This window comes from Contarinia nasturtii, unplaced genomic scaffold (assembly GCF_009176525.2).
Source record: "Contarinia nasturtii isolate CC-2019 unplaced genomic scaffold, AAFC_CNas_1.1 Cnas_scaffold_220, whole genome shotgun sequence".
Classification (NCBI taxonomy): Eukaryota; Metazoa; Arthropoda; class Insecta; order Diptera; family Cecidomyiidae; genus Contarinia; species Contarinia nasturtii.
The window spans coordinates 768,461-786,855 of NW_022197577.1; the positions used below are offsets into that span (position 1 = coordinate 768,461).

The 18,395-nt window shown below is 33.9% G+C and overlaps 3 protein-coding genes across 4 annotated transcripts; all 3 read left to right on the top strand.

The window, feature by feature from the left end:
• Positions 1 to 1,066: 1,066 nt before the first annotated feature.
• Positions 1,067 to 8,443, top strand: LOC116336957 (GILT-like protein 1). Its single transcript, XM_031761196.1, has 5 exons — positions 1,067 to 1,307; positions 7,216 to 7,350; positions 7,584 to 7,682; positions 7,747 to 8,007; positions 8,081 to 8,443. Exons 1-5 carry the CDS (start codon positions 1,251 to 1,253, stop codon positions 8,261 to 8,263), a joined length of 735 nt encoding a protein of 244 aa, XP_031617056.1. The 5' UTR covers positions 1,067 to 1,250; the 3' UTR covers positions 8,264 to 8,443.
• Positions 8,444 to 8,835: 392 nt separating this feature from the next.
• On the top strand, positions 8,836 to 11,757 carry LOC116337165 (importin subunit alpha). Of its 2 annotated transcripts, none has more exons than XM_031761534.1 (8): positions 8,836 to 8,958; positions 9,355 to 9,744; positions 9,829 to 10,084; positions 10,174 to 10,312; positions 10,385 to 10,560; positions 10,663 to 11,070; positions 11,149 to 11,256; positions 11,364 to 11,757. In XM_031761534.1, exons 2-8 carry the CDS (start codon positions 9,377 to 9,379, stop codon positions 11,466 to 11,468), a joined length of 1,560 nt encoding a protein of 519 aa, XP_031617394.1. In that variant the 5' UTR covers positions 8,836 to 8,958; positions 9,355 to 9,376; the 3' UTR covers positions 11,469 to 11,757. The 2 variants fall into 2 exon arrangements, with proteins under 2 accessions (XP_031617394.1, XP_031617395.1); XM_031761535.1 differs by having other exon boundaries at positions 8,870 to 8,958; positions 9,359 to 9,744.
• Positions 11,758 to 12,518: 761 nt separating this feature from the next.
• On the top strand, positions 12,519 to 15,882 carry LOC116336929. The gene is made up of 7 exons (XM_031761155.1): positions 12,519 to 13,609; positions 13,743 to 13,893; positions 14,002 to 14,142; positions 14,234 to 14,475; positions 14,634 to 14,723; positions 14,882 to 15,009; positions 15,111 to 15,882. The coding sequence occupies exons 1-7, from the start codon at positions 13,082 to 13,084 to the stop codon at positions 15,784 to 15,786; spliced, it is 1,956 nt and encodes a 651-aa protein (XP_031617015.1). The 5' UTR covers positions 12,519 to 13,081; the 3' UTR covers positions 15,787 to 15,882.
• The last annotated feature ends 2,513 nt before the right edge of the window (positions 15,883 to 18,395 follow it).

Genomic DNA, 18,395 nt, shown 5'->3' on the forward strand with positions numbered 1-18,395 from the left:
CAAGTTTTCATGTTTGATTAAAGTTAAATCCAAAACATTCGGAGCCCATTCTCTTTGAGCACAAAGAACTTTCTTAATGCATTCAATCAAGCAAGTTTTTTCAGCGCCATTTCTACGGCCGTTTATACGACTAAAAGGTGTTGCAAACTATGAAATTCACATGGATTCTATCAAACGATAGAAAAATATGTTGTCAAAACATCTACCATATATATAAAAAAAAATTAGCTGAAACTGAAAACAACAAATTCCAGTCCATTATTTCATAGTCTGACGAGAACGAAAGCGAAGTCGACACATTATAAATCGATAAAAGAATTTACAGTGGAATTTGAATAAAGTACAGTTTAATGTGATGTCACACAAACACAAAATCGATTGCATCATATCGGCCAAGATCAACAAAACCGTTTTGGGCGCAAACATACACTTTATAATATTATGTGACGTAAAAACATAAACAACAAAAACATACCACATTTATTCATTGCATGACGATGACTGTGTATATGTATTATAGAATATACTCCAGAATGGCAGAACGGCATGTGATATAAGAACAAACTCGAATACCAACACATAGTGAACACGAAAGAACAATAACAACGTCGTCGCTTGTCAAGAGAAACCTGTCTTTTGGCTCAAACTTTTACTGCTGGATAGACAGCACAAAATACGCTATAATAATATGACTATGTGCATTAATTTGGGCCCTAATATACGTATATACATTTATTGTTATTTGTATTGGTGTCCACTGCATAGTTACGGCGAGCAGAAAATGAATATCAAAACAAAATCGAATAGCAAAACAGTTTGTATCGCGGCGAATACACGCAAGCTACGATTTAAATGAATGTGGTGAACTCATTCACGTACATGGCATTCAAACATGAGCGGGGAAGAAAGAGAGAGAGAGAGAGAGAGAGAGAGAGAGAATGAAGAGACAAGTGAACAAAAGCGAAAGACTGAATGAATGAAAGAGAGTGCGAGAGCGAGAGAGGGAACGAAAAAAAAGCGAGAATTCAAAATTATTAATTCGTTTTTTCGTATGTGCGAGTTTAGTTGTGCATTGAGTTTGGAGCGTATTACAAGCTTCTCAAAGTTTTTCTCATACCTGTTTGCTGTTCAAAAACACTCTTCGGAGTTTTACTTAGTTTATCCGATTTTCGGTGCATATTTTGTGAAGTTTTTAATTCACAGAAAACGAAATTTTTTTTTGTTCCCTGAATTTTGTTGATACTTAAAATATGTTGGTTAAATTGATTGGATTTTGTGCGTTACTTGCTGCTTGCAGTGCAGTTAAGGTAAATTATAAATATTTATTGCGTTCATTTATTGGATTTCGAGATGGAACCAACATCTGTTTAAATAGTGATAAATTCAATACGTTCATCAGATGATTTCAAAACAACATTTAGAGATGAATTTTAGGTGTTTTTTTTTTTGGATTGTAAGAGAACCGGTCTTCTATTTAGTTTTTTCTTCATATCGGCACTCTATCAAACTTTCAAATTTACTCAACAACGCGCACAGTACTTTCAAAGTCGCTTTTTTCCCTTCAACTCAACACCATAGTCTTTACTACAAACTCTGTACAATTGATCTCGTGAAGAACACTCCAGCAAACTAAGGCAAAGAAAGAAATAATTGAGCAATTGTATTTTTTTGCCGTAGTGTCTGTGCAAATTACCAGAACGTTGTGGAGAATTGGCAAGAGAGATTCTTCAGTTAATGGGCTTGAATTGATTGGCATTTTTTTTTTTCAAAAGCAAAATGAAAAATAAAAATAAGAAAAGAATATTTAGCTATTTGAATACTAAAGCGATTAGTTTATGAAAAAGTTGAACTGTAGCAAAAAAGAACGATTTTTGCAAGAAGGGAAATGTAATTCATGTAATCAAATTGGCCATATAAATACATTGTCTCTATTTAATTGATTCACAATAATAATATCAGAATCCACATTTCCCCTCTCTCTGTCGCATGTTTGAATCTTTCAATGGGCGTTGGTAGCGATTCTGTTAGAGTTAATAGCTATTGCGGTTTCAAATACATATACGGTGTGATGCATAAGATTCTCTTTCGTTTCAATTTTTTTTCTTCTCTTTGTTACAACAATTCAAGTTCGCTTGAATATATTCCGTTCGAATCGATTCTATTGTATGCGTCAGTTTAGAGAGTTTTTTTTCTCTCTACACCGTATCTATGTAGTTAACATTTTAATGCTTGACAGCATTCGCTTTGGCAGCCTCACCTCTGCGTTGTGCGGTGTGCATTGTGTGTGAATCTTACGAGCACCGCTTCAACTGCGTATTCGGTCAGCCGCATATTATGTTTGCTGTTACACAATGGACATTTTATGTTTTTACCATTGGGGACGATGAACTTTATGACAAAAAATTTAACGAAAGAATTCTGACGTGATTCGTGATTTGTCGCAATATTTCAGTGGACATAACCTATTCATACCATATCTAGCATGTTGTCGTGATTTTGTTTCTCGTACACATTTCTGTATTTCATGAATTTGTGGTTAAAAACAAATGATACACAGCGATATCAATCATGGAATAAAACTATTTTGTGGAAATATTCGAGGCTTTGAGTCGTCAACATAGCTCAATCAAGTTTCGGAATTAAATTAAGAACACGTTCAGAGTATACGTAGGTTCGTATTGAAAATGTTCAAACGAAACTACTTTGTATCACATTTTGTATCATGTGATCAAAGTAAGAAAAATTGCGAAACAACTATTTTAAGTGTTTTTTTGCATTCTTTTGTTTAAGTCATCATTTCAATGCAAAGAAAAACCTCACATGACAATCTCATTTTTAAATACATATAATTTGTAATGACTACAATTTTTTTTTGTATACGCAATTTCACAATCCTCTGAAGTTGATACAGACCCTGAACAAACTGATTTTAGGCCTTATTTACATCATTGATGGGCTTTATGCAATTTCGTATTTTCTATTTTGGATGCCAAAGAAGAGAGTGATCGATTTCATTTGAAAATCAAAGCCATTTTTGTCGCATCATCATAGGTATACTAATCACTGTCATGCGAATGAAATATATTTACGTTCATTGCATAAGTTGCTATGGGTGAAAATAATTTTTTGATTTAAAAAAAAAAACATCATCGCAAACAACTGCTTCATCAACAGAAATATCATTTTTACTGATACCGATCGAAATAACAAAAACTCGTTTAATAACTGAAATCGAATATCATTAAACATGTCAAAACGTGCACCGTATTTTGCTTATTGCACACATTTTAGATGTTTGAAGTTTTTTGTTGTTGTTTTGACATGCTAATATTTTAAAAAATCTTCTATGAAATTTAGCGCCCGAAAATTGCATGTCACAAAGAGAAAAACCGCTTTGTATCGAAACTAATATCGAAATATGAAGAGGTGCAACATTTCGGCTTGTTGGACTTTGAATATTGTTGCCTGCATATTTTCAACAATGTCAATCCGAAATATTTACGAGTTTGAAATGTATTTTCAAAAGGTGATGGTGCGAACGCAAGAGAAATCTATTTAACACTTTCGGGTATATACAAAAGGCATTGCAAAACAATGTCATTGTTTGTCATACAATTCTGTATCGATTGGATGCTTTATACATGTGTGCAATGTTCAAAGTGCTAACGATTCGCATGCTCATGTTAATCAGAATAATGATGGTTTAAAAACAATTTTATTATCATTTATTTTGATAATTTGAACAACAACGAGTGCCATTCAATCAAAATAATCGACGAAATCTAAAAATACAATATTTTTATAATTTCAAGAGAACTACAAAAACATATTGTTGGAATGATTTTACATTTTATAAACCCTTTTGTCAACAGTTTGTGGAAAAATATTTTTGTTGAATGGCGTCATCAATTATTATATATTTTGAATGAAACAAAATGTCAAGTAGCGAAAAATCCAATGCAAAATAAATTGTGATATGTTCTAAAAACAGACATGCGATGAATCATTCTACTTGAATTGCTTAAAAATCTGAAAAAAAGACCCAATTGATCAATTAAAAACGGTAGAGTCTATTAATTACGTGACCCTATTCCAACCTCTCTCATTTTATTACACTTCTTGTGTGGTTCTCTTTTTCTATCTTCAATTCTATTCTCGGCTGCGAATCAACTCAGAGCAGACACTTCGGACACAGTCTGGATGCCACAAATTGCAAGCGACTTAATTCATTCGAGGTTCAATGTGAAAGGTCGACTGAGAAAGAAAGACCGATTGTCTTCGTTATTCTTGCGATTTTCCAGTATATTCGTTTTAATTCCCACTTCATATCTCACTGTGTAGACAATCGTTATCTATTTATGCAAATGCCAAAGTAAAAAAACAGTTATAGTAGAATCGCAGTTTGTGCATGATGTGCAACAAGTAAATGAAAAAAAAAAACGATAATAAACGAGCAAGAGGCAAAATTGCACATCCACCATGTGGCAAACAATTTTGTGTCGCATAAAAATTGAAAAAAAGAACGAAACGGAGGAGAAAAATCACAATGCAACGAATGAATGACAGTTGGTTGTTTTCCAATCTCTTGCAAATTGTAATAAAAAAAACGAAATGGAAATGTAAATTATTTTTCATATTTTATGTTTGTGCTTTGTTTTTTCGCGTCCATATCCATGGTGATTGTGTCACTCTATGACTGTGTCTGATGGATGTGATTCATGAAGATTTTCAATGGTGAATTCAGTCTAAACTCTCCAGGCAAAATGTGTCAAATCGTCCAAAAGAAATAGATAGCGTTGTATTCTATCGATTTATCTCTGGCATTTCAATAGTATGTTTTTCATTCATTGACCCAACTGTTGGACCCAATGAAATGTATATTTGCCGTGTTTTTGTGTATTCGCTACCATTGACAGTTGAATGAAACGATTTTTTTTCTAGTCTCTTTTTCTTTCTCATGTTCATTGATTCTCGATGGAAGTTCACTCTTTTGTGGAACTTCACATGCAAAATAAACAAACACATTTTCGATCCACTCAATGTTTAGTGCCTGCGTACAGTCACAATTGCATGAGGTCAATATGATGAGAGAATAAAAACGAGATGATAAAATATTCACCGATGCAATCAAATGTGAACAAAACCATATATTCAATCATTTTATCCGAATGCATTTGAATGTACAGACATAGATGTGGTGCAATTGTCTGCTAGAACATCCTATATAATACATAATGGATTGATATTTCCGTCAAATGCACTGTAATTTCAACAAATATGCATATCATTAAACATTCATTCATCATATTTTCTAATCTGAAATCAACGAAAAAAAGCAATTATCATAATGGATTCTCTATTCGTGGCATTGACATCACTGTGTAAATATATTAAGTTCGTCAGTGACATACAAACATGGTTTAGCTTGAGAAACAGAATTCAATAAATTTACCGTAAAAACACGTACTAACGTATTGTGTGAATCGGTCAGATTTTGACCCAAAACTAAATTGATTGTAATTGAAAATAAGTTATTCACCATTTCACAAACAAAACGCTTCTTTGACACTCATTAGCGTATTGAATCCATGTTAATTTGGTTTTATCTTTTAATTTAACCAGAACCGTTAGTTAGTGTTTGTCAAGACAAAGAATAACATGGAGAAAATAGAATAGAGATAAAGGGCAATCGAAAGCTAGAAAAACGTGGTGATATAGCATTGTTTTATAAATGGGTTGCCATTTAAATAAACTAAAACAATAGATTTATTTAAATTGCATGCGCACATATTTCGTCATCAATTTAACAAATGGACGAAGAAAATTTAACGAAAAACTACCGTAGATGTGAATCATTATTATCTTCCAGATGTTTTTTGCGATATCCTGACCACGAAACAGCCATGAATAAAGATAAAATTCAATGAATCAACTGCAAAAGAAACAATTTATACCAGATACAATGAATCAACTATTTTTTTTATTTATTTCTTTCTTCTCAATACCGTCTAAAGTCGAACCGATAAACAATTCGATTATATTCAAGATTTTAAAAACAAGCAAAAAATACATTATATGTAAATAATCAAAAAGACACATGATTTTACCAATGAACAGACGTGACAATTTGCATATGTCACTTTATATACATTGTCGTTTAGGTGTTCGATTTCGATGATATGAGTTCAACTCGAACAAATGATTTTGCCACAATGCAAATTTTGTTTGCCTAAAGTAGTTTAAAATGTATGGATTTATTTTGCGATGTAAGTCATTCGGGGCTATTGTAATCAATGTTTATATAAACATCTATCGTTCTATACAAATGCTTTGTGTATGAAGACAAGAACAATAAAGCCTCATTCATTGACTTCATCCGACAAAGCGTTGCTGCATCAATCACAAAACAGTGTAGCCAGAAATGTGAGATTTGCATCCATGGGAATTTGTACAATGTAAATTCATGTTGTTGAGACAATTGTGATCAGGCACACTCAATGTTATGATCAATTTTGAAGATGTTCGTGTAATTTATTCATACACAACTCAATCTGAAATCTATTCCCAAAACATTCTATCGATAAGGACGACTATGTAATGAGAAACAATTGTTTCATTTTAATGAACGATCTTTTTGAACTTTGTCATTTTATCTAAAACTGAATTTCATTTTCATACTTACTGAAACGTCGATTTTGCAAGTTCATTATATATATATATAGCATTTAAGATAACGAAGAACAAAAAAATTTGAAGCAAATTTCATAACATGAAATATTGATGACAATTTGTGTAACAAAATATAACGACAATTCAATTTTATCTTTATGGTTGGTGATGATAATCAACAATACTGATTAATAAATTCAAAATATGACTTTGCCATGACAAGCAATTTCTCTATTTCGCCAAAAACAAATATTGTAAATATTTTATCAGGCCACAATCCAATCGACTTTGGAGTCATCGACATCGAATCTCTGTTTATAATGATGAAAATCAGTTTACAAAGGCACAATCTGATAAATAATGCAAACACACAATTTGTAATGCTTAATTGTTTTTTTTTTTAATTCATCTGCTGGTTTGATTGCATCAGCTTAATTTGTAAGAATGAATTCTTTCGTGCGATATAAACAATATGTACATTTTATGTATGCTTTCATTTCCATTCATTTATCGATTATTTTTTGTTTCATTTTTTTTTTAATTTAGGTGCCGCTCACAGTCTATTATGAAGCGTTGTGTCCAGACAGCGTAAGATTTATTACCGATCAATTATATCCGACAAAGCAGAGCCCGCTGGGTCGTTACATTGATGTGACGTTGATTCCATTTGGAAAGGCATCCGTAAGTATCACAATAAATACATTTTAATCTAATTGCAAATTGTTCGATATTCCAAGTGCATTTTCGTATATACGTATAGTTTATGCATGTGGTTTTTCAGTTTCACGGATGGCAAATTACATAATTATAAACGAAACAAACAATTATTTATTACCATCAATTCACTGATGCATTTCTCAATCTATCTCTTTCATTTTCATGTCGATGGTTGGTATCGTTCGTCTAAAATACAGTTCAAAACAGAAGGATCGGATGTACTGTTCACATGTCAACATGGACCAAATGAATGTTATGGTAATAAAGTGCAAGCATGTGCCATCCAACACATTCAAGTGAGTATTTAACCTTTTTCACAAAGAAATCTCGTATATTTTATTGCATCTCTTCTGTTATTAGGTGAATTCGTATCAAAATTCGAAAACAAAGGAATCGCTCACATTGGACTATGTAAAATGTTTGATGCAAACGTGGATCACATTCAAAGATAATGTCTATCCGGGCGCTCGGTGTGCAAAAGAACTTCAACTGGCCAACTGGAATGTGATTGAAGAGTGCGCAAACAGTACGGAGGGCAGTAAATTATTACAAGACTATGGAGTACGCACACAACAATTGAATCCACCACTTGACTCGGTTCCAACCATTGTCTTCAATCATGTAAGCTGATACTAATCATTTTTTTTGGTGAATGAACCAAATTTTAATTGACGTTTCGTTTTTTTATTATCAGCAAACTGATAAGGATTTGCATGAATTGGGATTACGTGATCTACAATCAGCTGCCTGCCGTGCAATGAGAGAACCAAAACCACATGAATGCAGTCTATTGCCGGGTGGTGCTGCAACCAATGTCGCCACTTTCTCACTTATTTCTATTTGTGCAGCGATTGTTGCTTTCTTCAAAATATTCTGAACTAAGATATGAAACATTGACTTAAATTTTTTTAAACAGTTTTTATTCGCACAAATTTATGCTCCTAAAAATACAGTCCATTTGATGGAATAAAAATGTTTATGTAAATTGATTTACGAATCTAGCTGTATGTGCAATTTTTTTTGTATGGAATGAATAGGAAATTTTATCATAAAGTGATTTTCGATATGTTTTATTTGTAACGTTGATAAAATAAATAAAGAAAACAATTTGGTTTTTACCAAAAATACACGATTTATTATTGTCATCGACAAAAATCAATTGCGTTTTTTTCTAATCAAAAAGTGGCCTCAAAAATATTCAAAACCTTTACGTTTTGCTAGAGATTTTTGTATTGACATTTAAACTCTCTTTCATAAAAGTGACATCGAGATGGCGCGCTAAAACTGTAAGAATCCACTTACAGCCGCGCAAATTGAGAGGGAATACCAATACACACATGCACAAGTGTCTGGTACCAAACACTGTAGAATACGGGTTTTGTCAATGAGTTAGTGCGAAACGTTTATGTGTGCAGTGGATTTTTGAACGGACACTGAACATTTTTATTTCAAATTTTTCAACGAACATTGTCTTTTCTGTGCTTGTCAGAGTCACACCATCCAATATACAAAATTGTCTTTTAAATTAAACTTAAAAATCCAAACTGTTTATTTTTGAATTTATTCGTTCATGTAAGTAAAAATTATTCGATTGACATATGAAAAACCAATTGAATGTATTTTGATGGTCAAAGCATCATGAATTTTTCGGAAACTGGTGTTGCAAAAAAAAAAAATGTTTGGTGTTTCGCACAAAGCATCTCGGTTTAACAACTGTAAACCGTTAGAGTAGTTTTTTTCCATTGTTCGTGATTTGTTCGGCTTGGTTTTTCCGTTTTTTTTGCCGCATCCATTTAATTTCTATTGGATTTTTTGTTATGAATTTTTCCGTTTTTGCTTGTCCATTTCAAGTGGAATAAAAAATGATTTTCGTTCGAGAATACAGTGAATTTGTCGCTATAGATAGGTTATGTCTTTGCATCCATCTCATCATAGTTGTGTTTTTTTCTCTTTCCGCGTCGCATTTAGATAGTGAAAAATAGTCATTAAAATGGAAAATCGTTTGAAGAGCTACAAAAACAGTTCACGAAACGTGGATGATATTCGTAGTCGTCGAAATGACGTCACAATTGAACTGCGTAAATCGAAAAAAGACGACCAAATGAATAAGCGCCGGAACATTGATATAAATGCAACGTCACCACTGAAAGAAAACAATTCACCGGCATCGCCCACCATTGGTTTGTACTCGTCGTTGGAGGAAATAATCACGCATATGCGATGCAATGATTCAACATTGGTTCATCGTGCCACACAAGCTGCACGTAAAATGCTCAGTCAAGAACGCAATCCGCCAATCGATAATCTAATCTATCATGGAATTGTACCGATTTGCGTTGGTTTTTTGGAATCGGAAAGGTAAGCCGAATTGCAGGTTTTTTTTTCGCTATTTCTTTCGACAGTTTTCAAGATTATGTTGTTTTATTTTTTCATTTCGTTCAGTCCGGATTTGCAATTCGAAGCAGCATGGGCCTTGACAAACATTGCATCGGGCACTTCGGATCAAACAATTCAAGTGGCCAAAGCGGGTGCAATTCCGAAATTCGTAAATTTACTGAAGTCGAAGTCACTTAACGTAGCTGAACAGTCGGTATGGGCATTGGGTAACATTGCTGGTGACGGATCAAGCACACGGGATGAGGTCTTGAAACACAATACTGCTGAAGTTTTGTTGGAAATTCTACAAGAAGAACAACCGGTAAATACATTGTTGACAAATGATACACATTTTTGCAATGTGAACTTACACATTTTGTTTGTTTTTTTTTTTTTTTTTTTCGTTGACAGTTGTCGTTTTTGCGTAATATCGTTTGGTTGATGTCGAATTTGTGCCGAAATAAGAATCCAGCGCCACCAGCTGATAAAGTCAAGCTCATGTTACCGGCATTGGCACGATTCTTGCTACACTTCGATACCCAAATTTTGAGTAAGTATTCAGTTTGCATTCGATTCGCGAAGGAAAACAAATCATAATTCACTTTTGTTCATTTGATAACAGCTGATGCGGCTTGGGCGATTAGCTATGTGACTGATGAAGACAGCGATCGTATTCAGGCTGTCATCGATACTGGCTGTGTACCACATTTGGTTAAACTGTTGGACCACATCGAGAATTCAATTGTCGTGCCAGCACTTCGATCTGTGGGCAATATTGTCACTGGAAACGATCATCAGGTAAATATATCTCCTTGATATCGCTCGCTAAAAATCCAAAAAAAAAATTCGTTTGATACAATTAACAATTTTTGTCGTTTTTTTTCTTCTTCTTTCACACAGACTGATACGGTAATCGGTGCTGGTGCGTTGAAGCATATGCGAAAATTGTTAAAGAGTCCACGTAACAATATTGTGAAGGAGGCCGCTTGGACGATAAGTAACATCACCGCGGGCAATCCATCGCAAATAAATCACGTGCTCCAAGAAGGTCTGTTCGATGATATTCGTGATGTGTTGGTTGGTGGCGAATTTCGTTCGCAAAAAGAGGCCGCATGGGTAATCACCAACGTCACATCGAGTGGAAGTGAGGAGCAAGTCTTCTATTTAATCGAAAAGGTCAACATTCTCAAACCGTTCTGCGAACTTATGGCATCCAGAGATGCACGCTGTGTCTTAGTCATTTTGTCTGGCTTGAAGAATCTATTGGCGCTTACCGAAAAGAAAGGACATTTGGAAAGGTTCCAAGAAGTAAGTGTGAAATCTCTGGATATTCACTGGCAGTTCGAAAAGAGAGATAATTTTTTTTATTGTATATTTTTCCAACAGCTATTCCAAGAGGTGGGCGGAATTGATTTGCTGGAGAAATTACAAGAGCACGAAAATCAAGAAGTCTATGAAAATGTCACTCAATTGATCGACAAATACTTTAATGATGTGAGTATTATTTTCATCGAAATCGTTTCTTGGACTTCCAATTTTTTTTTTTTTTTTGGAAAAATACAATTTTCCCATGTGTGATTATGATTTTTCTGATTGATCAGGGTGACGATGAGGCTGAAAACTTGGCACCCAAAGATGTGAACGGAGCACTCGAATTCAATTCGGACAACACCAAACCGAATGGGTTTGCCAAATTCAATTTCTGAAGACTGAATCATAATCGTCTGGCGCGCATTCGACAACCAACAATAATATTGTAGCTACAAACTGCCGAGCATACGAATCGCGCATCCATCAAGTTATTGTATTAATTTCATTCTAAATTGGTCATTATTTAAGAGAAAAAGTGGAGGAAAAAAATTCCCATTAATTATACATATATTTTTATGAATCGTTCATTATTCCTCATTATTAAAATAAAGTAAGAGAAACAAAAAAAACAGCATAAAAGATCGAAAATAAAATAAGAGCAATCACAACAAAGACTGTTTTGTATATTGAAAGACTTTCATTTTCTTTGGGTATGAAAAAATATCGAATAATTAGCCGAGTTTAAAACATTTGGCCATAAAATTCAACCGAAAACACCATTAAAAAACCGAACATGAACACAAAATTGACATGAAAATTGAGCACAATAATTGCATTTATGAATTTTGTAAAACAGTATAAATCACAGCTACCATAGATATATCAACCGAAAACGAGCATGAACGACGAGGTGAATGTGAGTGGAAAAGAGAAAGGAAACAGATGCTTGACCTTTGACACTCGAACAAAAACGCAACAGCGCAAATGTAATGCCAAAAATTCATGAGCCACATTTTAAAATAAAGGCACTTGGTGTCTGTCTGATAGAGAGTCGAATACACGCACAATTCGCTTGAAATGAGATGATGGAACACACATACATAACAGCAACTGACATGCTTTGAATACAAACATATACATATTCAAATTTCCTTTTTGCGCTCGTCATCGCAACTGTATTTGTTATCATAAATCTTCTACGGCAAAACGGGGAATAATTTAATTGTATTTTGATTTAGTGTTGGCATTTCATACTGGCGATGACTTATCATGATATACAATCGTTTTCAAGGGGACAAATTAACGACAACCAAATGCGAAAAAAAGACACAAAATTCCATATGGAGTGTGATATGTAACAAATTGTCAAAAATTCCATTTGTTTTTTGTTCCATTGTGTTGACTTTCATTGTGCGTTTTCTTTTTTTGACAGATATGCCAATATTTTCTTCAATAATCGTCTCCAATATATTGTTCGTGATATTGAAAGGAATCACATTTGGCATTCGCCCCTTGATCGTGTACAAAACGAAGTGTAGACAAAAAACACATACAACTGCACATCACATTGAAGAAGAAGAAGAAAAAAAATAACGAGTAGAGAGAAAAAGGAACATATATCATAAGTTGTGCTGCGTTTGGCCAGTGTTGTTGTTTGATTAAGAACTTTTTCTCAGTTAACAGCAGTAGCATTAGAATTTGTTGTGTAACATTACGAAAAAAAAGGGACGGCAATAAAAGTCGATTGACAACAAAAGAACGTTTCAAATTTATCGTTTCAATGGCCAGTGTCACCATTTCTTATTTTCCGAAAAATTGAGTGGGTCGCTCTCAGTCGATGTTGTGCTGTTTTGACTCGTTGTTCTTTTTGTCTCGCTATCACCATATCTCTCGGATATTCTCGGTGTTCCGTCTGTGTGCCGTTTGTTTGTGTGTGTTGTTTAGCCAACAAAATTTTGTCTTTGGTTATTTAGTAAATATTATTTAATCGAGACTCATAATCAACAATATGGGGTTCATTCGGTCTGACAATAACATCATTGCAATTTGTGCACTACTAATGTGTTCAACATCATTATTATCGACAACAATGGCTACGAATTTAAATTTACATATGAATTTAACAGATGATTTACCGATCTTCGCTCAACCACTCGTTGACATTTTGATTTCGGACTATTTTAAAGTCGAACAAGTGTTGTGGGAACGCATTCAACATCGTGCCGATAATATGTTGTTGCAAGTATTCAAGAATCATGAACGGTTTTTTGACAGCGCTCTAGATGACAGCGGCAGTCGTGTATTGACGAAAAGTGATGTTTTAACCAAAGATATAATAGCAAACATTGAAACACTCTTTCAAATCAACGAGCAAATAAATAGTATTACAGATTCGGGACGAATACATTTGAAAGAGCAAACATTGGATCGAAAAAGTATCACCGAATATTCAAGCCATGCACTGAAAATACTCAAAGAGGCCAGCAATTTATTTGATTATGCAACCAACGACACATTATGGGAAAATATTATCACGGTCAGTGTGTGATTATAAATTGGGATGAGACGATGATGACACAGACAGACACAAAAAAAATCATACAAACTAATTCAATTCAGTTTATATGAAATTAGAGTTTGAATGGAATAATTTTTTTGTTTGCTTTCAGCATTTTACAAACTATCGCAAGAACGGTGACACCGTACAATCGTCACATCATGTAATCTATGATTTATATCGAGACATTCAATCGGGATTTTTAAAGAGTTACATTACAGCACAAATGTCTTATATGATTTTGAGCTATTACAATAGCGGTGGTGAGTATAAAAATCTCAATTCATCAACACAAAACACTCCCGGGACCGTTGTGTTTAATTGAGTGGTCATTTGTATCTGTGTGTTGAATATTATTTATATTTTTTTAGCTCTAGAGAATTACAGCGAACAAGTGGACATTTTGCGAACGACATTTCAACAGAGGTTCAGTGATTTGCGTCAAATTGCCACACGATTTCTGAAAAAATCTGACAAAACGGTCTGGAAATGTGACACAATTGTTAACAATGGTAATTTCTCCATATTAATAACAACAATATCAAAAATTGTACTAATTTCTTAATAATGATGTTGAATCAACTCACGACATTCCATTTGTAGTTTTCAGCTCGTACACAGAGATATCGAATTTTCTACAAGGATTTGTTGACAACGAGGCCAATTTGAATTCCGATGCCAGTTGCTCAGGGGTTTGTTCAAATTTCCGGAAAACAGCACATTTTCAATGTCAATCTGGTTCGCTGTGTGATTCACGTGTTAACGACCATGAACAGGCCAAATGTAGCGGCATAATAAGAGATTGTCAGAGCATTGATGACTCGGATGTAAATATTTGTGAAACGGTAAACTAAAATATACCTTTCGATTGTATGCCAAAATGGTATAAAGAGTGTATTGTTTACACTATGCCACACTGCAGTTAAAATAGATTTCTTGTGATATATCTCCAGTGTGTTTGGACACAAACAAATAATAAATCTGGTGTTTGTTATCATTTCAGGGCGAATCAAATCGACGATACAATTATATCAAGTACAGCGATGGACGTACAGCCGGCAATTCAAAAGCCATATGTCATGGTCGATTAAGAGTTAAGTATCCTGATGCCACATGGCTAAGCGATGAACAATGCACTCATTGAGATGATCAACACTGATTTCAATACAACAGACATTCCCCTTTATTTAGCACTTATGAATATGCATTTATGCAGAATTAATGGAATGCATTTTCTTTTTTGGTTCATAGGCTGAGTCGTGGATTCGTTGGTTTGTACAATGTAGCAATTGCATTTGTTTGTGCGATGACATCAAGAGCAAAAGAACAGAACGTTATATAAGTTTACGTGAAGTGGTTTCAAACATTGTTGACAACAAGTAGGTGTTAATTCATTTTCTCTCGGTTCGAGTGAAAACAATCGACAAAATCAAATTAGTAATGATAATGAAACCTTTTTTCCTCTATCCCATCCGTCAAGAATCGTTACAGGTGTCACGTTAACAAAACAAAATGGCATCATTCATTTGGCAATTGCTGAACGAACACTGCTACCCTACGCTCAGGCAGAAGTCACACCGGATTGGGATTTTTATGAACCATGGAAATCATCGTATGAATTTTTCAAAATAGACGACACAAACGTCGAAGAAAATGTCGATTATTTTACAATTTCGTATGAAAATCGTTCAATAAACTTGGATGAGGTGACAGTGCCGAAGGGTTCACTTGTGACTGGTGTACGATTTCGTGTTACCGATGCCGGTCACATTACATTGGACGTACGAGCAACACCGTTTGATTTTATTACAGGAAAATTGAAAGATTTGACCAACAGCGTATGGATATCGAACCCAAACTGTGGTCAAACGGAAATCACGCAACATCGACCCACAAATCCATTAAACCATTCAAACAAGTTATCACATATAAATAATACACCGAACGCATTTATAAAATTCGGACCAACCGATTATTGGGACGATGTTATGCAATTAACGGTACCATTTATTGATACACAACGCGTTGAACCGTACAAACCGATTGCACTGTCTGGTTGTGGATTATACCACAAATCAACATCTGGATCAGGTGGCTTTATCGCACCAAAATTAATTGTTTATGATTTTGAACCGTATATTTTAGATAATAAGTAGAATAATGGATTGTATTCAAATAAATGCGTTTTTTTTTCTCAGAATTATCAATTAATCCAGGGTGTATAAAATGCGATATGTATGTATAATTGTATATCAATGAAATAAAAATCATTTTCAACATTTCTACCGAAATCGATTCATATTTACATTTTATTCAAGACTAAAATCTTATAATAAATTTTATTCATTTATTTGAGGAAAAGTTTGCAATGAAAATATTCAGAAATGACATCAAATCCGATGATTCGACAAAAAAATTATTCATATTCAACCCATCGTGGAAAAGTCACAATAACTTATGTTTACTTTAAGAGATACTTAAACAGTAAGGCCATGGGATGACAAGAATAACCATACTATTCATGATTGTTTGAATATTTGGGTCGTATCATTATAGTGGTACTTTATGCTGCTGTGTACAGTAAAAAAAAAGGAAAGAGCGACCGAAAAAAAGGTACACACATAACAAGCAATAAAACTATGGCTGACACAGATAAACATGACGGAGCAAAAAATCGTTCATTGCACTTATAGAGATGATGTACAAGAAATTCCCTTCTCACACCAAAAACCGATTACATGGCCACTTAATTTTTCCGGTTTGCTTCGTACTTTTTGTCCTTTTGCGATTTTTTATCGTCTTGGCTATCTCTGTGGGTTGTCTCTCAAGAAGATAGAAAAAAACGTACGTGCAACAATATAACAATCGTCAATGTCACGATTTTGACGAGCATAATGCGCGCCCTTGCTATTTTCTAACAGCAGAAAAAAGCAACCATTTGTATCACAGATTATGTATCGCAGTCAGAATCCAGAAAAAAGTGTAATGGAATCGAGTACGATGGGTCCTGAATATTTCTTGTCGATGCTCTTGAGCTGTTTTCCATCTTCTTCTTATGTTGACACTTTGGTTTTATATTTCAATTGTTGTCGTTTATTGACTGCCAAACATCGAAATTGTATTTTTTGCTCAATTGCTCGCGTAGGCTTTTGTAATATGTTTTTGTCTTCTTCTGACAAACTGTACGTTTCATTGTTGGTTGATTTATGACAGTACACCCGATGTGTACCATGCATTTTTTTTTGTTCAATCAACGAATTTAAAGAATTATAAAAAAACGAGAATTAATCGGCTTTATCAAACACAAAACTGGTTTTCTATGCACATGCCAGTTGACAGAGAAACACGAGCAAAATGAATTCCGGAAAAGTAAGCAATCAAGTGGTGGTTAATGCATAAAACCAAATTCATAAATCTACACACGCATCAAACCATTTTTCGAATTATGTATTTAATATGAATATCAATGGGATGAAATTGAATTTGGTTTTCTTTAAACTTTGGTATGCATCGAGCCTGTTTCGTGACATTACAAATTTTCATGGATATGTATACAGCTTCTTCTTTTTTCAGTCGCAAGCGAAATTGAGATTTTCACGTATATCCTCATTGTCATGCAAAGTTCATATAAATGCAAAAAGATGGATGCCGAATGAAACAAGTGTTAAACACACACGCATTCCCACAAAATACATCAAATGAATACTCCTCCATCGGAATAACAATGTGTGGATCGTTTCTTTTCTTGTCGGATGGTAAATTGGCATTTTTCTCCGGCACCAGCAAACAGAAATGAGGGAGAATTGAAAGAAAAACCGCTGTGATTTATTATTATTGTTATGACATCCACGTTGAATTTGTATATTTTCAATTTGATTTTACTTTTGCATTTTGTCTACCAAAAACTACCTATGTTGTTACCCTCATTGCCATCGGTAAGTTACTCATTCACTAGATTTTATTATATGAAGATATTTATTTTCAATTAAAACCAAATGATTCTTATTGTTTGTGCCAACGTCTTCACTTTTATTGTAGTATTCATTTGGGCGAGAAAAATTCAAAAACATTTGAATGTGATTAAACTAAAAATGAAAACGAATGAAAATGTCAAAACGTATTTCGCCTCTTTTTAAGACACGTAGCCAAAAACCACTCTTATTTCAATTGATGAATCGTCGTTGGGTTTGTGTACTTATGTCATATGATACATTTTTGTGTATGCAAGCTTAAGATTCATTTCTGTTGGAAAATGTTTTTCTCCATTTCGAATGTAATTAAATTTATGGAGTTTCACTTACGATCTGTATAATTTTTGAAAAAATTGTTTCGTTTTTTGTTGTAGTCTTCACCAGGGCTAGACAAATTTTTGTTTACATCGGTCGCACTGTTTTTTATTAAACGTCGTCTAACCAAACCTTTATTACTTTCTCTTTGCTCGATATATCTTCACGGTGTGTGATCTATAGACAAAGCTCTAACAAAAAATGTATTGTCAAGAATATATATTAAAAACGATTATTTTATTACAGGTTCTAACAAGAAAATTAACGACAAAATTCATTTAGATGCTTTCAGCTACATGTTTTTCAGGAAAATTTTATCTGTAATAATACCTTTTATGGGACTAAAAATATTGCGGGTCGGGGTCCCCCGAGTCGGGGATGAAATTAGATTGATTCATCCAGAGTTGATCCTATTTTGGATTAGCGTGCTCTCTATAGGTAGGAATTGATTATGTTTTATTAAATGATAAACTAATTAA